At 41.3% G+C, this 26,150-nt stretch overlaps 1 protein-coding gene across 1 annotated transcript; it reads left to right on the forward strand.

The window, feature by feature from the left end:
- Window positions 1–810: 810 nt before the first annotated feature.
- Window positions 811–24,245, forward strand: rgra (retinal G protein coupled receptor a). Its single transcript, XM_072282821.1, has 7 exons — window positions 811–889; window positions 4,068–4,224; window positions 6,979–7,100; window positions 16,001–16,154; window positions 16,625–16,742; window positions 21,818–21,931; window positions 24,102–24,245. The coding sequence occupies exons 1-7, from the start codon at window positions 811–813 to the stop codon at window positions 24,243–24,245; spliced, it is 888 nt and encodes a 295-aa protein (XP_072138922.1).
- Window positions 24,246–26,150: the final 1,905 nt, after the last annotated feature.

The following is a 26,150-nucleotide window of genomic DNA, read 5'->3' on the forward strand; positions in this document are numbered from 1 at the left end:
TGTTTCTTCACCAATCATCAACACTGATAGTTTAGGAATAAAACCAATTAATTCAGCGGTACACATGGCAAAAGGGTAGTATTCCACACAGTTCTTGACAGGTCAAGATTGTTTAATGTCATTTCCAGTACACAAGTGCAAAATAATTGCTATCTCAGATCTGATGCAGCACAAATAAAACACAATAATTAAAAAATCAATAAATATGAATACAAGACATTAGCTTATATACATAGACTGACGGAATCTCTATAAAGCGACGCTAGGCACAGAACTGTCTGTACATAAGGCACGTCTGACAAATGGTATGTGTATTTGAATACACGCATAAAATATGCATCTTTCAAAGGCTTACCCTTAAAAGCAGTGAGATTTAACTTGCTGCACATGCTCCTGTGCATATTATTTACATAAATGTCTTTGATGGCTGCTAAGAACTAGGTCACATGGTGACCATATGACATATAACTTTACCATGCCATCAAGAATTACTCATGGAGATTGACTTTGTACAAAAGTGGCAGGGGAGCATCTGAACTGAAGCAGTCTCCAACCCTTCCCACAGCAGATTTGATTTACACTTCTTCACAAAGACCTTGTTGTAACAAAAATACATTTCAGACTTAAAAAAAACGTGACTTAATTGCCTAAAGTACAAAGCAGTCATGAGACATTTTTCTCAGGATTAAGAAGTCCCTTTGCTCCACCCCCTCAGAGTTTACATAAACCTTTGGCACATTTTCAAGCTCAACAAATTGTATTTAAGAAGCAGCTCTCTCTTCTTGATCAGCAGTGTTACAGAGTGTAAAGATGGTAACTTCCCATCCATTGACTGAGGGGTTCACTGAGTTGGAAGTCTTTGCACTGGGAACTGCTCTGCTACTGGAAGGTAATTTTAAACACAAGATATGCTGGAAAGCCTGAGCAACACACGCAAAATGCTGGAGGAACTCAGCTGGTCAGGCAGCATCTACGGAAATGATTTAACAGTCGACGTTTCGGGCTGAGACCCTCCTTCAGGACTGGAAAGGAAGAAGGAAGACATCAGAATAAGAAGGTGGGGGGGAGGGTAAGGAGGACTAGCTGGAAGGTGACAGGTGAAGTCAGGTGGGTGGGAAAGGTAATGGGCTGGAGAAGAAGGAATCTCGGGGGGGGGTGGAATGTGATAGGCAGGTGAAAAGAGATAAGAGGCCAGAGTGGTGAGGGAGGAGGGAAAAAAATTATTATCAGAAGGAGAAACTGATATTCTTGGCATCAGGTTGGAGGTTACCTAGAAGAAATATCAGGTGTTGCTCCTTCACCCTGAGAGTGGCTTCATTGTGGCAAAAAAGGAAGTTAAGGACTGTCATGTTGGAATAGTAATGGGGAAAGGAACTAAAATGGCTGGCCAACAGGAACTGGTTGGGTCTTTTGTTGATAAAGAAGCAGAGAGCTTTAAAGCCTTCTTAATGGGAGATAGAAGTGTATATGGACAGGACATCCATGGTGAAAATGAGGCAGTCAGGGCCAGAGAATTGAAAGTTGTTGAAGAGATCAAAAGCATATAAAGTGTTGCGCATGTAGGTGGGAAGGGTCTGAACCAAGGGGGATAGAATGGAGTCTAGATATGCAGACACAAGTTCAGTGGGCAGGAGCAGACAGAGACAATGGGCCTACTGGATAGTTAGGTTTGTGGATCCTGGGTCCTGGGTAGGAGGTAGAAATGAGCAGTGCTGGATAAGGGAACTATGGGTTTGGTGGCAGTGGATGGGAGTTCTCTGGAGTTGATGAGGTTAGTAATGGTGTCAGAGATAATTTCCCAAGTGGCGTCCCTTTCAAGGGGTAAGTAAGAGGAAGTGTCTGAGAGTTGCTAGCTGGCTTCAGCAAGGTAGGCATCAGTTCACCACGCTACATCAGCACCCCTTTTGTCTGCCAGTTCGATAGTAAGGTTGAGATTGGTGTGGAGAGAGTGGAGGGCAGTACTGTACGTTCAAAGGGGGTAAGGTTCGAGGAAGAGAAAGGAGTGAAGTCAAACTGGTTGATGTCTCGTTGGCAACTAGAGATGGAAAGATCCAGAGCAAGCAGAGAACCAGAGCTGGGTGTTCAAGAGAGGAAGAGGATTTTATATTTGATTTTCCAGTTGTAGGTTAAATAAATGTACTTTGATTAGGTCTAGTCATATTTGTATGATATAATCATACCTAATGGTACAATCGATAATATCAATCTTATGTCAGATCTATCATATTTATTTTCACTTTCTTTTTCTGTTTTATAGAATATTTATGTGGTCATAATCATAATGCAATGTGTCTGATACCAATATGTGCAGACATATTTCAGTATAAGCAAGGTAACATTTCTGGTTCACTTTAGGTGGATTTGTGGACTGGTTATACAGCAAGCTAAATACTTGCCTTTCATAACTTTCAGGTATTGCAAGCATTTTCAATATTCCGGTGTGCAACAGCAAGGTTGCAGCTGTAAGTGTACCGCTATTAAAATTCGGGGCGTTGGAGTACAGCATTCAATTCCGGCATCCTCTGTAAGCAAGTTTGTCTGTTCCTTCCCACATGTGTGTGGGCTTCCTCCGGGTGCTCTGGTTTCTGCGGTTTCCTCGTACAGTCCAAAGACATACTGTTCAGTAGGTTAATTAGTCATTGCAAATTGTCCTGTGATTAGGCTAGGGTTAAATTGGTAGATTGCTAGGTGGTGCATCTTGAAGGGCTGGAAGGGCCTGTTTTGTGCTGTACCTCAATAATACCTAAATAAAATAAAAGCATGATTGCTGTTGTGTCTATGTGTGTAAGAGGTAGAACTAGTTTGAAAGCAACTCAAAATCTTCTGCTTCCATATTAAAATATAAACTCAGAGTCTATTTTATTAGTTACCTCTTGTGCCTATTGAAATAGCCACTCAGTGTATGTTCGTGGTTTTCTGCTGCTGTTGCCCATCCACTTCAAGGTTCAACATGTGGATTCTGGTTGCTGTTCTGCACGACATTGTTGTAACGTGTGGTTATTTGAGTTACTGTCGCCTTCCTGTCAGCTTGAACCTGTCTGGCCATTCTCCTCTGACCTCTCTTGTTAACAAGGCATTTTTGGCCACAGAACTGCCGCTCACTTGATGTTTTGTTCCTCACACCAGTCTCTGTAAACTCTAGAGACAGTTGTGTGTGAAAATCAGAGGAGACCAGCAGTTCCTGACATATTCACACCACCCCAACTGGCACCAACAATCATTCCACAATGAAAGTCACTCTACTGCCATGATGAGGCTAAACCCAGGTTGGAGGAGCAACACCTCATATACCGTCTAGGTAGTCTCCAGCCTCTTGATATGAACATAGAATTCTCCAACTTCCGGTAATTCCCTCCTCCTCCCTTCCCCTATCCCTATGTCACTCTGCCCCCTCCCCCAGCTGCCTATCACCTCCCTCATGGTTTCGCCTCCTTCTACTATCCATTGTGTTTTCCCCTATTCTTTCTTCACCTTTCCTGCCTATCACCACCCCCCTGCTTCCCCTCCCCCACCCCTTTATCTTTCCCTTACTGGTTTTTCACCTGGAACCTACCAGCCTTCTCCTTCTCACCCTCCCCCCACCTTCTTTATAGGGCCTCTGCCCTTCCCTCTACAGTCCTGACGAACGGTTCCGGCCCGAAACATCGACCGGTCTTTTCCACGGATGCTGCCCGACCTGCTGAGTTCCTCCAGCGTGTTGTGAGAGTTGCGTTCCCCATTCTGATGTTTGGTCTGAACAACAAGTGAACCTCTTGACCAGGTCCGCATGCTTTCATGCACTGAGCTGCTGCCATATGTCTGGCTGATTAGATATTTGCATTAATCTAATAAAGGCTACTGAGTGTAGGTTTAACATGCATACTGCTGTGTTCTGATACCCATTTCCCAAGATCTCAGTTGGTTGCATCTATCCTTCAATGGGCTGAAGCAATTTCTGTTTCTCATCAAAGCTAGATAAGATATTTTGACTGGAATTTTATAATCAAACCTCACTGTGACAGGAATGCTTTACATTGCAGAAGTTCAACCCACACTCATGTTGTGTTTTTCTCTGCTCTGCTCTGCAGCACTCATCGGACTAATCCTGAACGGCATAACACTTTTGTCCTTTTATAAGATAAAGGAAATCCAGACACCAAGTAATCTCCTGGTCGCCAGTTTGGCTGTATCTGACTCAGGCATCTGTGTGAATGCATTAATCGCTGCATTTTCAAGCTTTCTGAGGTAAAAACAGTTTGGATTGAACATGAATGTGTAGAATATGTAGCACAGAAGCAAGCCACTTGGGCAAAGTAATCCACACCAGTGTTTATGCCACCAAAGGGACCTCAAGATAATATATGGTGATACATACACCAGTGTCTACACATACACATACACCTCCTGTATCTAATAAAGCGGCCACTGAGTGTATTTCTGTATGTGTGTGGTCTTCTGTTGCTGAAGTTCATCCACTTCAAAGTTCGATGTTTTGTGCATTCAGAGATGCTCTTCTGCACACCACTTTTATAATGTGTAGTTATTTGAGTGACTGTCATCTTCCTGTCAGATTAAGCCAGTCTGGCCATTCTCTGACCTCTCTCATTAACAAAGCATTTTTGCCCACAGAACTGCCGCTCACCGGATATTTCTTATGTTTCATGCACCGTTCTCTGTAAGCTTTAGAGACTGCTGGCCGTGAAAATCCCAGTAGATCCACAGTTTCTGAAATACTCAAACCACCCCGCCTGGCACCAACAATCATTCCATGGTCAAAGTCACTTAGATCACATTTCATTCCCATTCTGATGTTTGGTCTGAACCTCTTGACCGTGTCTGCATACTTTTATGCTTTGGATTGCTGCCACATACTTGGGTATTTGCATTAACGAGCAGGTGTATCAAATAAAGTGGCCACTGAGTGTACGTACATTAATAATACATTTACTTTGAACTTTGAACTTTAACTACGTTCCCAACTCACATCCTCCTGTACTATTTCTTCCCAGCATAACCTTGTGTTCCATCTTCCTCTTTTGCTTATCCATTTTACCCCGAAGTATCTGTAGACCAGGGGATCCCAGCCTTTTCTGTGCTATGGACCCCTACCATTGACCGAAGGGTCTGTAGACCCCGGGCTGGGAACCCCTGATCTAGACCACTGACTGCAATTATTCCTTTGGTGCTGTTTTCTATACTTTAATGAAGCTCTGCATAAATGAATTCCTCTTGAACTTCTTACTGGGTTTATTAGTGGTTCACCAGGGGATATGTTGAAAAATCGGTGGGAGCAAAGAACACAGAGCAGCACAGTACAGGCCTTTGACCACAATGTTGTGCTGACCTTTTAACCTGCTCCAAGATCAATATAACCCTTCCTTCCCACATACAGTAGCACTGCATTTCTCTTTCATCTGTGTGCCTATCTAAGAGTCTCTTATATGTCCTCAACATAGCTACCTGTACTATCACACCTGGCAGTATGTTCCACACACCTACCACTCTGTGTAAAAAACCTACTTCTGACATCCGCACCATACTTTCCTCAAATTTCCTTAACGTATTAGCCAGTGATGTCCTGAGAAACAGGTGCAGGCTGCCTGCTCCATCTATTCCTCTTATCATCTTATACAGACGGAGCAGAGGTCAGCTCCACAGATGATGAATTAGTTCCCAAAGAGTTCAATGACCTTTCACACGTAGTTGAGGTTAGTGAATTTATCAGATCCCACATCCTGTAGGTTGGATATTAATCAGAGGAATTTCTCCATTTGCTTCATCCATTAGAACTTCAGGAAGTTGTGGACACAGCTCAGCACATCATAGAAACCATGGACTCTACACTCCTCACCGTTTCGGTAAAACAACCAAAATAATCAAAGACCCACCCTACCCACCCACACAAGACATTTTTATCTCCCCTTTCCCATCAGGCAGAAGATAGAAAAGCCTGAAAGCATGAGCACCAGGCTCAAATACAGCTTTTATCCCTCTGTTATAACACAATTGAACAGCCGGTCCTCATAATAAGATGGACAATTGCATACATTTCTCTGATATTAAATGTACCTATTGAAATCTATTGACCTCACAATCTGCCCTTTCATAGCCTTGAAACTTATTGACTGCCTGTCACTATGGCTGGATGACCAGATAATTTAATATTGATGTGGAGTGGAGTATCCTTTATAACTTTTAACTTTTATTCCTTTTATAACTTTTATGCTCTTTGAAAGAGAGAACAGTGGCTGTGGCATTGAGTTTCATTAGTCTTACAAACCATATGTCATGATCTTCCTGAACAGCATCTCTGAACATGAAGCCTCCATCCATATTGTACTAACAGATCACATGCCATCAGGAAGTCCTGGGGTTCATACCGAAGGTCGATTGGATGTACTCAAATTCAGACGACCAGAGCCCTGGGTGTGCAAGTCCAATTAGGAAGCTGAAGCCCAATGTCGGTGAATCTGCAAGCCCGCTGGAGGCTGGAAATACCTGGCCTTGGTTTGGAGGACAGAGTGTGTGCGTGGGTAGGCAAGTGGCGGGGTGTGAGGGAGGCAAGTTTCTTGTTTTGCTGTTGTTGCTTTGTTGTTTGTTGTGTGTTGTCCTGCTGAGCCTGGTGGGCATGCAATGTTGGCGCCAGAACGTGTAGCAACACTCGAGGGCTGTCCCCAGCACATCCTTGTATGTGTTGCTTGTTAACATAACCAACACATTTCATTGTTTGTTTTGATGTACATGTGATAAGTGAACTTGAGTCTTGAATCTTAGAATGTGTGGCAACACCTGGGGCCTGCTCCCAGCACATTCTTATGTGGTGGTGGTTATTAATGCAAATGATGCATCCCACTGCATGTAAATAAAATGATTCTGAATCTGAATTTGAATAAAAATGTACTTTTTTTGGATCTTTAAGTGTACCTGCAATGCCCAAAAATGGACTTTAACAACCCCACTTTCCCACCACATCACGTTTCCTCCTTGCCTCTCTCACAGGTACTGGCCTTATGGATCAGAGGGATGCCAGACCCATGGCTTCCAAGGTTTTCTAACGGCCTTGGCCAGCATTAATGCCTGTGCAGCCATTGCCTGGGACAGATATCATCTAAACTGCAGCAGTAAGTAATTCTGGCCATTTCCAGTCGAAACAAAAGGGACCATGATGAAGAAGTTTGCAGATTGTGTCACAGAATCCTAGAGCAGGACAGCATAGAAACAGGCCTTTTAGACCATCTAGTCTGTGCTGAACTATTAATCTGCCTAGTCCCATTGAATTGCACCTAGACCATATTCCTCCATATCCCTCCCATCCATGTACATATACAAATTTCTCTTAAATGTCGCAAACAAATCCACATCCAACACTTCTGCTGGTAGCCCACTCATCAGCCCATTCCCCTTAAACATTTCACCTTTCATCCTTACCCCATGACAGCTGAATAGGCCACTTGGTTGGCGGTGATAACAAAAGGTTCAGACTGCAGGACGATACAGAGAGCCTGACCACGTGGCAATGGAATTTCACCAACATAAATGTGAAGTAAGGGCAGATATAATAACCTGCAGGATATTCTATTATAACAATAGATTCTGCAGATGCTGGAAACCTTGAACAACACACGCAGAATGCAGGAGTAACTCTGTAGATCGGGCATCATCTATGGAAAGGAATAAACAGTCAACATCTCAGGCTTATTCAGAAAGGAAAGGAGAAGAAGCCAGGATAAGAAGGTGGGAGGAGGGGAAGGAATATGAGTACAAGAGTAAGAAGTCCCAGTCTGAAACATCAAATGTTTATTCTCCTTCATAGATGCTGCCTGACCTGCTAGGTTTCTCCAACATTTTGTGGGTATTGCAGGATATTGAGTAATGGGCAGGGCCAGAGGAACTTTGGATCACTTGCGCGTAACCCTTAAAGGTAGAGCCACAGGTGTAAATAAGTCAGAATGGGGGTTGGAGTGACCAACCAAAGAAGAGGTGTAATAGTGAGTAAATAGGCAGTATTTAATGGGGCAGCTATACAGGGAGGAAATTTATGTACATTCATCCCTGGTTGGGACTATTCAATAATGTAATTAAAAAGGCATATGGATGCTTTCCTTTGTTAGCTAAGACACAAATTACAAATTAGCTCGAGTGTTCTGAAGCATGCTGACTCATTGCACATTTCTGCTTGCAGATCTACTCTATTATTACTGTTTTACTCACTTAATTCGAAATTCTCTATTTCTATGAATTAGAAATAATCTTCTTTAAATCTCTTCTAGATTTCTCGTTTAGTTGCATTGTTTTCTTTCGATAGCTTTTACACTTTAATCGGCATTGTTATTGTTTCGCCCTATTTTAGTTCAATACACAGTGCAATGATTTGTTCTGTAAAAAAAGTACGCAAGACCAGCTTTTCATTGTATCTTTATACATGAACCAATAATAAACCAGTTCCAAAGATGTGATAACATCTAAAGTACACATACTTTGATAATAAATGTACTTCCAACTTCGATAACTCTGGAGAGAGTGTAGAGGAGATGTGCAAATGTTCCAACAGCACTGGAGAACTGTGGTATGTAAACAGGTTGGACATGCTGGGCTTATTTTCTTTAGAACAAAAGAGTTTGAGGAGAGATCTAGTTATGGTACATAATTTTACAACAGGCCTTGTTATCGGAAAGACCTAGTTCCTTTGGACGAGACACCACGAATAGAGGTAGGGGTTTAAAATGATTCATTGAAGAAGTAAAGGGGAGATGAGGACAAACTTTCACCATGAGGGTAGTAGGTGTCTCACTCTTTCAAGGAAGAGCGTAAAAATTATACCTTGTGTCCTGGCTGATACTTCAGTCTAAATCAACATTAAAATACAATACTGTGCAAAAGTCTTAAACGCATGTAAAAAAACTCTGTAAAATGAAGAAACTTTCAAAAATAATGAAATGAAAATTTTCTAAATATCAAAAAAGTTACCGTAAAGTACAGTAAACAGTAAAAAAAACTTAAATCAAATCAATATTTGGTGTGACTACCCTTTGCCTTTAAAATTGCTATCAGTTCTCATAGGTACACTGTCATGCAGTTTTATAAGAAAATCAGCTGGTAGGTTGTTCCAAGCACCTTGGAGAAATTGCCACTGTGTTTCTGCAGACTTTGGATGTCTCGCTTGCTTCTGGCTCTCCAGGTAATACCAGACAGCCTTGATGATAACGAGATCAGGGCTCCATACCATCTGAAACTATATTTTAAAAATCTAGGGTCCCTAAGACCTTTGCGCAGTGCTGTATCAAGTTATCCAGCTGTTTGGAAGTGTGGTGGAGGCGGAAAAACCATCATCACAATTAAACAATGGAGGTATGCTTGAACACGTACAACCATTGGGCTATGAAGCTAGTGCTGGGAGCTGGGATTAGGCAGGTATCTCAGTTTCAAATAGCACAGAAAGGATAGGTAAATTAGCCTTCATCTGTGTTGTAAATTTCCAAAAATATTAAAGTTCAAAGTTCAAAAGTAAAATTTATTATCAGAGTTCATACATGTCACCACATACAATCCTGAGATTATTTTTGTGGGGGCATACTTAGGAAATCTGTAGAATAGTAACTGTAATCAGGATCTGTAAACTGTAAACAAACTCTGCAAATGCAGATAATAAATAAATAACAAAAATTAACGAGCATGAAATAACACGATAAAAGAGTCCTTAAATGAGTATAGGTATCCCCTTTTGTTCAAGAGCCTGATGGTTGAGGGTTAGTAACTGTTTTTGAACCTGGTGCTGTGAGTTTGAGGCTCTTGTACCTTCTACCTGATGGCAGCAATGAGGCAAGAGCATGGCCTGGGTGGTGAGGATCTTTGAAGACAGATGTTGCTTTTCTATGGCAACGTTTCATGTAGATGTGCTCAATAGTTGGGAGGATTTTACCCATGATGTACTGGGCCGAATCCACTACCTTTTGTAGGGTTTTCCACTCAAAGGCATTGGTGTTCCCATACCAGGCCGTAATGTAGCCAGTCAGCACACTTTCCACCACACATCTATAGAAGTTTGCCAAGGTTTTTGATGACATGACGAATCTCCGCAGACTCCTGAGGAAGCAGAGATGCTGTTGTGCCTTCTTTGCAATTATACTTATATGATGAGTCCAGAACATGTCCTCTGAGATAGCAATGCCCAGCAACTTAAAGTTACTGACCCTCTCCACCTCTGACCCTCTGATGATTACTGGCTCATGGAACTCTGGTTTCCCCCTCTGAAAGTCTACTATCAGTTCCTTGGTCTTATTGACATTTGAGTGAGAGGTTGTTGTTATTACACCACTCAGTCAAATTTTCAGCCTCCCTCCTGTATGCTGATTCATCACCAACTTTCAAACGGCCCACAACAGTGGTGTCATCAGCAATCTTGTATATGGTGTTGGAGCTGTACTTAGCCACACAGTCATAGGTGTAAAGCGAGTAGAACAGGGGGCTAAGCACACATCCCTGTGGTGCTTTTGTGCTGATGGAGATTGTGGAGGAGATGTTTTTGCCATTCCGAACGGACTAGGATGCACAAGTGAGGAAATCCAGGATCCCATTGCAGAACGGGGTTTTGAGGCCCAGGTCTTGGAGTTTACTGATTAGTTTAGAGGGATGATGGTGTTAAATGCTGAGCTGTAATTGATAAACAGCATCCTGATGTATGCATCTTTGCTGTCCATATGTTCCAGGGTTGTGTGAAGAGCCAACCAGATAGCATCTGCTGTAGACCTGGTGCTTTGGTAGGCAAATTGGAGCAGATCCACGTCGCCACTCAGACAGGAGCTGATAGGTCTACATACTAAACCATAGGTTTCTCTGATTAAATTAGCTAAAGCTCTTTAACTTTATTTTTAGGTTGCTTTTTGCAAATTTAATTTCAGGGGAAAATTTCAGGAAACTTTGAAACTAAAAGGAATCATCACATACTGTACCTATGTTATTTTAATAAGAGTTTTACTTTAGGGAAGACAAAAAAAACCCTTCAAAAACAGTTAAGAACATAAGCATTTCAAAGTACTGTTAAGTATTTCAAAGTTCAAAGTTATAGAATCATAGAAAACCACAACACAGAAATAGGCCATTTGGCCCATCTAGTCTGTGCTGAACCATTAATCTACGTAGGTCCATCGACCTGCACCCAGACCATAGCCCTCCATACTCCTCCCTTGCAAGTACATATCTAAACTTCTCTTAAATGTTGAAATTGAACCCGCATACACCACTTTCACTGGCATTTCCACACTCTCACCACCCTCTAAGTGAAGATGTCCCCCCTCATGTTCCCCTTAAGCTTTTCATCTTTCAACCTTAACCTGTGAACTCGAGTTGGGTCTCACAGAACCTCAGTGGAAAAATCCCGCTTGCTTATATCCTACCTATACCCCTCATAATTTTGTATATTATGTTTAAAATTCAAAGTATATTTATTATAAAAGTATAAATATGTCACCATATATAATCCTGAGATTCATTTTCTTGCAGACATTCACAGTAAATAAAACGAAACACAATAAAATCACCAAAAAATGCACATAACGTAGTCAGACAATCAATGTGCAAAAAACAACAAACTGTGCAAATGTAAAAAGAAAAAAACAAAGATAATTATAATACATGAATGAGCAATAAATATCGAGAACATGAGATATAGAGTCCTTGAAAGTGAGTCCATAGTGTGTGGAATCAGTTCAGGGTTGGGGTGAGTGAAGCTGAGGGAAGCACATGACGACTTGTGTAACAGTGTGCTGAGCCTTATTGAAATCTCAGGGAAGAAAAACAACTTTATTTATCTGAATATTAGAGATGTGAATACGTTGTAAAACAAAAAGCTGAAAGAAGTCTAAACCCACTGAGTCTATTGATGCTGTGGTCAGCGAGACCTTAAAATGGACTTCACAGACAGGCTCATTTGAATGTACTCTTTGTGAGCACATTAAAGATTAGTGAAAGACTGACTATAACACTTTGTGGAGTTTGCCTTTGTTCTAATAATCTCTGAATTTATTTTTACCACATAGATGGAAGCTTTGTTTTCATCACTTTATTGATTTAATTAAATAAGGTATGTGATTCCCAGCAGTCTGAAAGCTCTTCAGTTCTGTAAAGCTTGCGGAAATAATCCCATTCCTTTCCTCAGCTGATTTCTGTTGTACATTAGCATCATTCTTTATTCCTGCCACACGGATGCTCTCTCTCAATTGTGCAGTCAGTCAAGGGACCTCCATTCCCATGTGAAATGTGCCAGCGAATCATTAGCAAGCTATGACAGGGATAAATTCATGGCCAACCTTGAAACTATTCACATTTGTTCTTTTAAAGAATCTTGCGAGAGAACTGTTAGGAATAGGAATCTTGCTTAAATTCACCTTAACTGACCCTAGTTTATCCATCCAGGGCTACTACGTAGCATAGGTAAAAAAAAACACTTGGGCTGGAAATATTCAACAGGTCTGTGGAAAGAGAAATATAGTTAACATTTTGGGTTAGAGGTCTTTCTACAGAGCTGGGAAAGAGATTTAAAAAAACAGGTGTTTTTACGTTGCCGAGAAGGATGGGTAGAACAGAGGGAATAGAGTTAGCACAAGTAGGGCAGCTAAAGAATGATTGTACAGACAAAGAACATAAGACACAGGAACAGAATTAGGCCATTGGGTCTGCTCTACCATTCTATCATGGCTGATTTATTATCCCACTCAACCCCAGTCTCCTGCCTTTTACCCCGTAAACTTTGACACCCTGAATAATTAAGAACCTATCAACCTTCGCTTTAAATATACCCAATGACTTGGCCTCCACAGCTGTCTGTGACAATGAGTTTCACCCCCTGACTGAAGAAATGCCTCATCTCTGTTCTAAAGGGGTGTCCTTGTATTCTAAGGATCTGCCCTCTGGTCTTTGTTTCCCCACTGGAGGAAGCATCCTCTTCATGTCCGCTCTACCTAGGCCTATTCGATAGATACTTCAATATTTGATAGACTTCAGTGAGATCTCCTCTCATCCTTCTAAACTCCAGCAAGCAAAGGCTCAGAGCCATCAAACGGTCCTCATACATTAACCCTTTCATACCTGGGATAATTCTCGTGAACCTCCTTGGGACCCTCTCCAATACAAAGAGACATTTTTTTTAGTTGTCCTCACCCTATCGCTGATATTCCCTTTGTTCCATCATGCTTTCTGCATGTCCTCTACATCCTATAGTCACCTCTATTTTTCTTATTCCAAATTCTGATGAAGACTCTCCAATTTAACATGATAATACCGCATCTCTTTGCAAATAATGATGTCATTTCCAGCATTTTGTTTTTATTTCAGATTTCCAGCATTGATAGTTCTAGAAACATAGAAAACCTACAGCACAATACAGGCCATTCGGCACACAAAGTTATGCCAAACATGTCCCTATCTTAGAAATTACTAGGGTTACCCATAGCCCTCTATTTTTCTAAGCTCCATGTACCTATCCAAAAGTCTCTGAAAAGACCCTATCGTATCCACCTCCACCACCATTGCCAGCAGCCCATTCCACGCACTCACCACTCTCTGCGTAAAAAACTTACCCCTGACATCTCCTCTATACCTACTCCCCAGCACCTTAAGCCTGTGTCCTCTTGCCTCTCATCGTCTTATACACCTCTATCAGGTCACCTCTCATCCTCCGTTGCTTCAAGGAGAAAAGGCCAAGTTCACTCAACCTGTTTTCATAAGGCATGCTCCCCAAGCCAGGCAACATCTTTGTAAATCTCCTCAGCACCCTTTCTATAGTTTCCACATCCTTCCTGTAGTGAGGTGACCAGAACTGAGCACAGTACTCCAAGTGGGATCTGACCAGGGTCCTATATAGCTGCAACATTACCTCTTGGCTCCTAAATTCAATTCCACGATTGATGAAGGCCAATACACCATATGCCTTCTTAACCATAGAATCAACCTGCGCAGCTGCTTTGAGTGTCCTATGGACTCGGACCCCAAGATCCCCCACACTGCCAAGCGTCTTACCATTAATACTATATTCTGCCATCATATTTGACCTACCAAAATAAACCACTTCACACTTATCTGGGTTGAACTCCATCTGCCACTTCTCAGCCCAATTTTGCATCCTATCAATGTCTCGTTGTAACCTCTGACAGCCCTCCACACTATCCGCAACACCCCAACCTTCGTGTCATCAGCAAACTTACTAATCCATCCCTCCACTTCCTCATCCAGGTCATTTATAAAAATCACAAAGAGTAAGGGTCCCAGAACAGATCCCTGAGGCACACCACTGGTCACCGACCTCCATGCAGAATATGACCCGTCTACAACCACTCTTTGCCTTCTGTGGGCAAGCCAGTTCTGGATCCATAAAGCAATGTCCCCTTGGATCCCATGCCTCCTTACTTTCTCAATAAGCCTGGCATGGGGTACCTTATCAAATGCCTTGCTGAAATCCATATACACTACATCTACTGCTCTTTCTTCATCAATGTGTTTAGTCACATCCTCAAAAAGTTCAATCAGGCTCATAAGGCATGACCTGCCCTTGACAAAGTCATGCTGACTATTCCTAATCATACTATATCCCTCCAAATGTTCATAAATCCTGCCTCTTAGGATCTTCTCCATCAACTTACCAACCACTGAAGTAAGACTCTCGGGTCTATAATTTCCTGGGCTATCTCTACTTCCTTTCTTGAATAAGGGAACAACATCCGCAACCCTCCAATCTTCTGGAACCTCTCCCATCCCCATTGATGATTCAAAGATCATCGCCTGAGTCTCAGCAAACTCCTCCCTCACCTCCCACAGTAGACTGGGGTACATCTCATCCCATCCTGCCAACTTATCCAACTTGATGCTTTCCAAAAGCTCCAGCACATCCTCTTTCTTAATATCTACATGCTCAGTTCTGTTTTATTTTTGACAGCGTTTGGCTGATAAATTAATATAGTTAATTAACACTTGAGGTCTTAACACTTCATATTGATGCTCCAGAATTACAGTATGATGCTGCCTGGCTCATGGCCTGAAAGCATTGGTTTGGTTTGGTTTGAAATTATTGTCATATGCAACAGTGTTAAAAGGAAGCAGGTTCACGGATTTGGTAAGTGAGATAGAAGATACTGATTCCAAATAAGCACATTAGCTATTTATTTAGAGACAAACAATGGAACATTCAATCAAACATCTAAGGAACTCTAGGTTACACACACTATGATACTTAACCTTCAGTAACATTTCAAACTCAGCGGGTACCTCATTAAGTCCCTCCAAGTTACACAACTAGAAATCTGAACATTCAACAAACATATACTTAGCTGTGTGTGTGTGCGTGGGCCCTCCTGTATCTGCAGCATACTTTCCCAATGGATCTTCAGCACTGGTCATGACCACAATGTGCAGTTGAGTGCCCGGAGATAAAGGAAAGCCTGGGACTGGACACCGGTGCCATGGTATATAAGGCAACCAATCGGAAAGAGCTGCTGCATCCTTTGATCAGGCCAATCGATGCTGGGCACAGCAGAAACATCTTTTGATCAACAAGTAAACAAACTGTTCATGTTACAATCAGATGGAGTGAAAAGCCGGTCATGCATACTGTTCGTACTGATTAAATCATTACACATCGCAGAGGCAGAACCAGTTAAAACAATAACGGCTATAGAGAAAGTGCAGTGTAGGTAAACAATAAAATGCAACATCATAAGGAGATAGACTGTGATGTCAAGAGTCCCAGGTAATGTACAAGAGTCTGATAACAGTGGTACAGAAGCTGTCCTTGAGCCTTATGGTGTGGTATGTACGTTCAGGCTTTTAAATCTTCTGCCTGAATGGAGAGGGGTGGAGAGAGAATATCTGGGGCTGGCAGGGTCTCTGATTATGCTGGCTGTTTTACTCAGGCAGCAAGAAGAAGAAGGAAGCTATGATGTTGGTTTATGATACTAAAATTCCAGTTGGCATGTAGCAGTAGGACTTAAATTTCTTATTCACCAAGCTGGAGCATTGATGCTTTATACTTTAGGATCGAGATTGCAATGGAGCAGTACCGTATTTGTTATATGGTTTAACTGGGCTTTCGCTGGATTCTGGTCAGTTATGCCATTGCTGGGCTGGGGTGAATATGACTACGAGCCATTGAGAACCTGCTGCACTTTGGACTACTCGAAAGGCGACAGGTTGGTGCATGACTTTCTTTAGCACAATTCGTTCCCTGGAAGTTGTTCTGGCTAGCAAAGCCAGTACTTGTTATCCATTTCCAAATATCCTGCAAAAGAATTACATAGATTCGGACGAAGGGTTTCCCCCAGAAATGTTGACTGTTTATTCCCCTCCATAGATGCTGCCTGACTTGCTGAGTTCCTCTTGCACTTTGTGCATATTGTTCAGCATTTCCAGCATTTATAGTATTTCTTTTGTTTATAAATCATCCTTAGCATAGTCAGTTTTGTTGTTAGAATAAAGTACCTGTTCCTTTGGAAAACTAAACATGGGAAAGTATTATTGAGGATATCTTGACAAAATGATCTCGAATTATGTGAAATCAAACCAGTATCAGAAGGATACAATCTGCAGAATACTGAAGATCATTACACTGTGTTAAGTATCTTGGAAACCGATGTATAACTCCATCCTTTATTCTTTCCAGAAATTTTGTCTCATTCTTCATTCCATTGGCACTTTTTGAATTTGGCCTTCCACTTTTCATCTTGTTGACTTCTTACCAATCTTGTGCGAATAAGTTCAGGAAAACTGGACAAACCAAGGTAAAGAAAAAACAACACATGATGTTAGTAAGATTATAACCAATAACCTTTCAAGTTTTTCACCATCATAGTTTTTAATTTTAATCAAATTTTAATTTTATGATGGTTTTCTTCTGTGTACTCTCAGTGCATAATCATAATCTTTTGGGTTTGAAACCCACCATTTTTTTTGATGGAAATTACATTTCTGGCTCATATTTTAAATTTCCAGTGAGTAAAATGTGAATTACTAACAATTTCTAAATGATTCCTTTGTGAGTAAGAGGATTCAGTTAACCCTGAGGAAGAAAAGTATTCAATGTTTAGCACCTGACATGGTAGTCTAGCAGTTGGTGTAATGCTTTATAGTGCAGGCTGTAAGACCTGGGTTCAATTCCCACCACTGTTTGTAAGGAGTTTGTATATTCTCCCCATGATCACGTTTGTTTTCTCTAGATGCCACCACATTCTATTTATTTATTTTTATTTATGTGGAATAGGCCCTTCCTGCTCTTTGAGCAACGCCACCCAGCAATCCCGATTTATTCCTAGTCTCATCACTAATTTACAATGACCAATTAACCTACCAACTAGTACGTCTTTGGACTGTGGGAGGAAACCAGAGCACCCAGAGGAAACCCACGCGGTCATGGGGAGAACATACAAACTCTTTACAGGGAGTGGCGGGAATTGAACCCAGGCTGCCTGTACTGTGCTAACCACTACACTACCATTAAACGTCCTGACGAAGGGTCTCGGCCCGAAACGTCGACTGTACCGCTTCCTATAGATGCTGCCTGGCCTGCTGTGTTCACCAGCATTTTTTGTGTGTGTTGCTTGACACTGCCATTAAAGATGTATAGGTTAAGGCTGGTAAGTTCTGGGCATGTTATGTTGGTGCTGGTGGCTGCCCCCAGCACATCCTCGAACTGTATGGGTCATTGATGCAAAAGCAACACATTTTACTCTATGTTGTGATGTTTCAGTGTACGCCTGGCAAATAAAGCTAATCTTTATCTAACCTTTCCCATGCCAAGGTTGGAAACTGCCTTATCACATCACGAGTAAAGTTCTCTAAATACAGTAGCACGATTCAAATGATAGTTTATTACAATATTAATCATCTTTTCACATTAAATATCCTTTTGTTTCTCAGTCTTACATCTTACTGATCATTTACCTAGAGGTAGTTTGAGCATTTCACCCATTTATGTAAAAGAAAAGGAGAGCAAACTTTCATCTTATTAATTTGGATCAAAGCTGGGTTCAAATTCCAAAGCAACCTGACCAGTTTTGAACTATTATAGAGCCCAGAAGTGTAAGTGATTGACAAACTGGATAGCACATAGTTTGAGTTTGTGAGTAATTCATGAAACTCTTGAAAACAGAGAATTATTTTGCAGAGGTTTGCCTTTTTATACATCCCTTTAAGGTTAGCTGTGACAGGAGAATGATTTTAAAGTCAATGATAGCTGAAAACATGACTACATAAAATGGCCAACATATATGTGTTGACCATTTTATGTAATGGCCAACAAAATATGTTGGGGTGTCTTCGAAAGAGCTAAACTAGATAGAGTTAAGAGAGGTGGTGATGATGTACTATTGAGAAAGGCAAGTTTTAAAATAGAACAGAATAGCACAGTACTGGCCCTTTGCCCCACAATGTTGTGCCAACATTTTAACCTACTTCAAGATCAATCTAGTACTTCCCTCCCACATAGACCTCCACTTTTTTTTCATTCATGTGCCCGTCTATGAGTCTCTTAATTGTTCCTAATATACCTGCCTCTACCACCTCCCCTCCACCCTGGCATTGCATTCCATGTAACCACCACACACTGTGTAAAAAAAAACTACCCCTGATATCCCCCAATCGCCTTAAACTTATGCCATTTTGTATTACCCATTTTCACTTTGAGGAAAAGTCCCTGGCTGCCCACTCTATCTATGTATCTTATCATGTTATATATCTCTATCAAGTAACCTCTCATCCTTTGTTCCAAAGAAAAAAGCTCTGGCTAGCTCAACCCAACATCATAGTTTTATTTCCTATTTCTATGTCTAACCACATTGCAGACATTATTAGGCCATCTTCTGAGTGAAAGGGTGATTACCTGTTTCTGATCTCTCTGGCTGAACGACTCCACACATGAGCAGAACCTGAGCTATCACCATTCTTATCTCAGATTACAATTAAGAGATCTGAAGCTGATGGGTCTGTCCTACATTCATATTCTCAAACTTGCTATATCCACATCTATTCCAACACCCTTGCTGTATGTAATAGGTGAAACTTACTTAAACGCGGAGCCGTTGAGAGTGAAAACTCTCCTAACTAGAGAGAGAAGCCCAAGGGGTCTCAGAAAGTCAAAAGGAAATCATGTGGTTTTAATATGACCCAGAGATAAAGTAGCTGGAGTTTCTAATAATGCCAGATATAACTGACAGGAGAAATGTCAATCCCTCTGGCTTTGTAGAGAAGATTCAAGGTGAAGCACTTACACTCCATTAAGATCCACAGATGTCAGAAACATTAGGTCTCAAGACATCAGTGTCCTGGGGATATCTTTTGATTGGTGAAGCATGGATTCTTGAGGATTTAGAAACCATCATGTTCCTCTTCCCAGCTGCTCCATCAGGGCATTTTACATGGTTCTGAGAATTGAATGTATTTCCTTCAGGTCTCATCCTTTGACATGGCTAACGTCATCAGCAAAGGATGACAATTTGCGTACGCTGGCTCTCATTTTGTAATTAGCCCAGTTTCTTCTTGGCTCATTCACATGGAAACTCATGTCCACAGACCTACAGGCTACAGCACTTCAAATGCTCATTCAAATGCCTTTTAAAAGTAGTGAAGGCTTTTCCTTCTAAGAGCATTTTAGGCAAAGACTCTTATTACCTTTCAATTGAAAACAAAATTTCAGACCGTACTCCAAGTAAACTCTCACTGTATTGAAGTAAATTTAACGTCTTTAACTATCAAAACTCTAGTGTAATGATCATTTCATGTTTGGTCAGCTGTACATTGATGCAACATCCTTCCTTGCACCAGAGAGGAATACTTAAAAAAAGCCTAACGTATTATTATCAATGAAAAACCTCATGATCTTAAATGCCTAAAGCCATCAGCATATTATCCCAATCTAATATATGTAAATGGCCATTGATTGATGATTTGAATTAATTAATTAGATTTTATGTTTAATTTTATTGAGATCCAGCATGAAATAGGCCTTTTCAGCCTTTTGAACTGTAATGCCCAGCAATCCACCAATTTCATCCTAGCCTAGTCACGGGACAATTTACAACGACCAACCTACCAACCGGTATGCCATTGGACTGTGGGAGGAAACAAATTAGACAATTATTCTCTACATAAATAAATAGATACCCTGTGGGCTACTGAGCTGATTGTTACTGTGTATAAACGCCCAACACTTCTACAGCTCAAGCCATCGGAGTTTGGAGTTGAACTCTGACAGCATCTGTAAGAAGTCTGTACGTCCTTCCCATGGACGTGTGGGTTTCCTCTGGGTGCTCCAGTTTCTTCCCACGTTCCAAAGACGTACCGGTTAGGAGATTAATTGGACATTATAAATTGTCCTGTGGTTATGGCAGGGTTAAGTAGGTGGGTTGTTGGATGGTGCGGCTCATTGAGCCAAAGGGCCTGTCCCAGGTTGTTTCTCTAAATTAAAAAAATAGCGTTGTGAACCTGGCTTCCATCAGTCTTCGTCATGCAGCGATGCTAAGTTCAGTTGCTAGGCTCTCCACTTGCACTTGCTGAGGTCAAGCCTCAAGGGGGTAAAATACTTATTGAGGCATACTCTTTCAGACAGGGGTCCACAGACCCCTTGCTTAACGGTATTGGTCCATGGCACAAAAAAAGTTTGGGAAGCCCTGCTCTAAGACAACATAATTGTATCTGCACTTGTACTCTGCTTCTGAAATAACAGTTCCGTCAGCTTTATTGAGTTTGTAGCATGCTGGTATCTCATGCCAAATCACCAACATAAAGGAGCTGAATATTTAGAAGAATTTTGGGAATCTCAGTTAATTGACCTTAAGTCTGGGAAGGGATCTATCCTGTCAAAAGAAGACGGGAAAGCTTAGAGAGAAAGGTGGCAAAGGTTCAAGGGGAATATAATATAAAAACAAGGAGATAATGCTGAAGCTTTATTGTGGTATATATATATATATATATATATATATATGTTGTAACTGGGTTACCTGTCTGGACATGCCTGGACACGCCTCTCTGCTGACTGCTCCTGTGGCTCCTCCCACAGACCCCTGAATAAAGGCGATTGTGCCATTGCTCCTCCCACAGTCCAAGACAGATACTCAGCATGGACGTTGGTCCATTTACTGTTAATAAAAGCCTTTCAAGTATTTACTCTACTCCCAGTCTTTTGGAGTAATTGATAGTGCATCATTTATAAGACACTACGTCAGGCCACACTTGGAGTATAGTCAACAGTTTTGGGCCCCTTATCTCAGAAGGGATATATTGTCATTGGAGAGAGTCCAGAGGAGGTTCACAAGGATGATTCCGGGGATGTTCCATCTGGTGGGGGTATCCAGAACTAGAGGGCACAGCCTGAAAATTGAGGGGCGACCTTTTTGAACAGAAGTAATGAGGAAATTTTTTCAGCCAAAGAGTGGTGAATCTATGGAATGCTCTGCCACAGACTGTGGTGGAGGCCCAGTCCGTGGGTATATTTAAAGTGAAAGTTGATAGATTCCTGATAGGTCGGGGCATCAAGGGATATGGTGAGAGGGCAGGTGTATGTGGTTGAATGGGATCCGGGATCAGCCATGATGAAATAGCAGAGCAGACTCGATGGGCTGAATGGCCAAATTCTGCTCCTATGTTTTATGGTCTTATACTGAAAAGAGGTACTCAGATTAGCCAATGATAATGAGTTGGTTTTAAATTATGTGGGGTAAAACAAATAATGATGCTCAAGGGAGTATGCATAACTTCCAGAGAGATTTATTGATCTGGCTGTTAAAAATTTGTCTCTTTGCTTTGTGCGATATAATTGTTTGTTGAGCTGAACCATTCTGACAATTATTTTGTTTCTGAATAGTTCAATACAGGACTGCCTTTTAAAATCATTCTGATTTGCTGGGGACCTTACAGCCTCCTCTGCACATATGCTGTCATTGAAAATGTTACCGTCCTATCTCCTAAAATTAGAATGGTAAGTCAGACTGTTTATGGGTATGTTGAAAAGGCAAATGTCCAGGAGAGAAATACACAAAACTATGAGGGGTACAGATGGGTAAATGCAAGCAGGCTTTTTTCCACTGAGCTTGCATGAGACTCGAACTAAAGGTCATTGGCTCAGGGTAAAAGGTAAATTATTTAAGGGAAACTTGAGGGGGATCTTCTTCATTCAACACAATGTGTTGGTGCGTGGGCAAGTGATTAAGGCGTTGGACTAGTGATCTGAAGGTCGTGAGTTCGAGCCTCAGCTGAGGCAGTGTGTTGTGTCCTTGAGCAAGGCACTTAACCACACATTACTCCTGCACAATATGGACTGGACAGGACAGGTCAGTCGGAGGGTGGTGAGTTTGTGGAATCAGTTGCCTGCTGTTGATGTGGAGGTGGGTTCAAATTCAACATTTAAGAGAGCTTTGTACAAGCCCATGAATGGGCGGGTTATGGAGGGCTATCATCCAGGTGCAGATCAATTGGATTAGGCAGATTAATAGTTTGACATCAACTGGATGGGCAGAAGAGCCTGTTTCTGTTCTGCAGTGCTCTATGACCCAATGACTCCAGTAAAGTGGGTTAGTAATCTCAGTCCAGGACATAACAGCATGAGTTCATCGGATCAGTGAGCAAGGCCAAGCCTCTTCAATTGATCTTTCTTCAGTTATGTCAGAAATTAGTATTTTTTGCTGATGGTTGAACAATTCCACCTCCTCAGAAATGTCTGCAGAAAGACCTAGATGATCAATTGCTACTAACAATTGCCCCATACAAGAGCCAAGCAATTGAACAACTCGGTCCAACTGTCCACTCTCAGTGTCCACAGCTCAGTATAGCTGTCCACCCTTGATGGCAGTCCCATCACCAAGATCCCACCATCAACATCTCATGTCCCACAATCAAACCATCCACAGAAATTTTGCCGCTATTGGAAGCTGGGTATCCTGTCACAAAAGATTCAGCAAACAATTCCCTTAAGTTTTCCAATATCTACTTACAAGATGGAATACTTAGAAGTAGACCAGCTGGATGGTACAATTGGTAGCCTGACTGTCCCTGACACAAAACTTCCACGCAATCTTTTACCATTACGGTGTGTACCACCTACAAAATATATTGTAGTTATTATCAAGACTTATTTAATTGTACATTCCAGGCACAAATCAAGAAGAACAAGGACTGCAGGCAGACAGGCACTTAGCACCGTCATTTTCCTCTCCAAGTCACACTTCATTCTGACTTGGAAAGATACCCTCAGTGCATCTTCTTGGTCTTGTGTTGCTATAACCCATCCACTTCAATATTTGAAATGTGTGTGATCAGAGATACTGAAAAAGAAAGATACCTGCATGCTTTTATGCATTGAGTTGCTGCCACATGATTGGTTGATCAAATCGTTGCATTAATGAGCAGGTGTATAGGTGTACCTAAAAGAGCAGCCACTGAGTGTATATTGGAAACATATTGGAAATATATAGGAGTTTGGGTCTGAATCCTTGAATCCCCCTCCCAAAATCACCATGAGAAGACATTTACTTGAAATATTGCAGCAAGTCAAGGAGGTAACTCTCAAGGACAGTTAGGGATGGGCAATAAATCCCTGCCTTGTTAACAATTGAGAAAGTTTGAAAATCCTTTGGACCTTACCTTTAAAATATTGTACATATTACGAAAGGTGAAATATGCATGGACTTCAAAACAAAGTAGTAAAATTGTAAAGAAATCTGTCATTTCCTAGATTTAGTTTGGAACAGTCACAGTTTTGTGATACAGTACATGGGTTAATTGGACATGGTCACATAGCACCTTGCAGTGCCAGCAATCAGAAGATCGGGGGTTAATTCCCGCTGCTGTGTGTAAAAGGTTTGTACTTTCTCCCAGTGAAAGCGCATATTTCCTCCGGCTGCTCTACTTTCCTCCCACATTCCAAAGAAGTATGATTAGGATTTGTAAGTTGTGAGGATGCCATGTTGGCACCGGAAGCATGCCCTGGCACTTCTTCGTACTCTATTGGTCATTGATGCATACAATGTAATTCCCTGTATGTTTCAAAGTACATGTGACAAATTAAGCTCATTTAATTTTCCTTAAGAATCTCATAAATTTGTAAGCCTGACGTAAATATAACAATGTCCTGATGTACTTCTGTGTTTCAGCTTCCTGCCATTCTTGCAAAGACGTCCCCAATAGCCAATGCTCTTGTGTATGCATTGGGAAATCCGAATTACAGAGGAGGAATCTGGTCCTTCCTAACAGGACAAAAAATGGAACCTATGGAAATAGATGGTAAATCTAAGTAAATAAAACTAGTTACAAAATAATCAATGGGAAATGATCAAAATGTAAAACAAAACTACACATTACATTACTTCCTCAGCATTTTTATTCTGTAATGTATCAAAATCAATGACATGTTATTGAGTGGCCACTTATTACCTTCTGTACCTAATAATGTGACCACTGATTGTATGTTCATGGTCTGCTTTTGCTGTAGCCCATCCACTTCATGCTAAACAACATGAATACGCATGTATACCTTTTGGCTTCAACCTTCCTCAAACCCAGAGGATTACAAGTATTTCAAATAAATGATTTTTGTTCTCTTTGTGTTTAAGACTTTTGGCATACTGTGTTTCATTTGTTTTGTTAAATATCTACTGTTTTAATGTCAGGTGGAGCAGTGCACAATTAGAAATACCATATATGATGTGGTTTTTGCTAAAGTTTATCTGCAGTGCCCTAAATAGATTCAATTCTATATGTTAAGAAACGGGTTTCAATTATTTTTCATGCTATTTTAAAAATGATAATCTATTGTTGTCAGAAGGGCAAAATATACTACTGTACAAATATTTTAAGTCATCATTACACAACCATTAATTCTAGTTTGAATAGATGTACCTTTTATGTCAGACTAATTGGTTGACTTTGACATCCAGCACAGCAGACAGACTGTCAGATACAGCTTCAGATTAAACAGAGTGCAGGGATTCCAGCATGCCACAGATATTATTTCAATTCTTCCTTAGAGTCAGGTGTTTTCATTATATTTTCATAGTTCATTTAAATAATTCCTTAGCATTAGGACCATGAGACATAGGAGCAGAATTAAGCCATTTGGCCCATCGAGTCTGCTCTGCCAGCTCAGCATGGCTGATCCATTTCCCTCTCTCCCTTTTCTTCTGCCTTCTCCCCGTATCCCTTCATGCTCTGACTAATCAAGAATCTGTCAACCTCTGCCTTAAATAAACCCAATGACTTGGGCTCCACAGCTGCCTGTGGCAATGAGTTCCTCTCTCTAGCTAAAGAAATTCCTCCTCATCTCCTTCATAAATGGACATCCCTCTAATCTGAGGCTGTGTCCTCTGGTCCTAGACTCCCCCACCATCCTCTCCACATCCACTCTATTGATGCCTTTCAACATCCGATAGGTTCAATGAGATTCCACCTCATTCATCTGAATTCCAGTGAGTACAGGCCCAGTGCCATTAAAGGCTCCTCATATAAGCCCTTCAATCCTGGAATCATTTTTGTGAATCTCCTTTGAACCCTCTCCAATGTCAACACATCCTTTCTTAGATAAGGGGCCCAAAACTGCTCAATACTCCAAGTGAGACCTCACCTGTACTTTATAAATCCTCAACATTACATCCTTCCTTTTATATTCTGGTCCTCTTGAAATGAACACTAACATTGCACTTGCCTTCCTCAGCTCTGATTCAACCTTCAGGGAACCACGAGGACCCTTTGCACCTCAGATTTTTGAATTTTCTCTCCATTTAGAAATTAGTCTTCACAACAAATCTGCCAAATTGAGGAAGAAATTTTTGATCTAAGAAAGGAGACAAGTGTTTTTTTTTTTTACGTACATGGAGCTTGGTAAGTGCCTGGAATATGTTGTGCTGGGGGAGGTGGAGCAGATACAATGGCAATGTTTAAGTGGCATTTCGACATGAGTAGGTAGGGAATGAAGGACATAGATCACGAGCAGGCAGAGGGAATTAGTTAGATTGGCATCATGGTTAGCGTAGACTTTGTGTGGGCTGAAGGACCTGTTCTGTACTATGTTCTAAATTGTCAGCAGTGTGGCCTGAGGGAACTGGAGGATGAAATGGTGGCTCAGTAGCTCAGCGGTTAGTGTAACAATATTCAGCTCCAGCAATTCGGGTTCAATCCCACTGCGGCCTATGACCGTGTGGGTTTCC

This window comes from Mobula birostris, chromosome 18 (assembly GCF_030028105.1).
Source record: "Mobula birostris isolate sMobBir1 chromosome 18, sMobBir1.hap1, whole genome shotgun sequence".
In the NCBI taxonomy this organism is placed as follows: domain Eukaryota; kingdom Metazoa; phylum Chordata; class Chondrichthyes; order Myliobatiformes; family Myliobatidae; genus Mobula; species Mobula birostris.

Bases quoted from the DNA above. Each gene is read 5' to 3' on its own strand.
- rgra (XM_072282821.1), top strand. From the start codon at position 811: ATGGTAACTTCCCATCCATTGACTGAGGGGTTCACTGAGTTGGAAGTC. The intron at 4,225-6,978 runs GTAAAAACAGTT...CCTCTCTCACAG, and splicing joins GCATTTTCAAGCTTTCTGAG to GTACTGGCCTTATGGATCAG. The intron at 7,101-16,000 runs GTAAGTAATTCT...TTTATACTTTAG, and splicing joins ATATCATCTAAACTGCAGCA to GATCGAGATTGCAATGGAGC.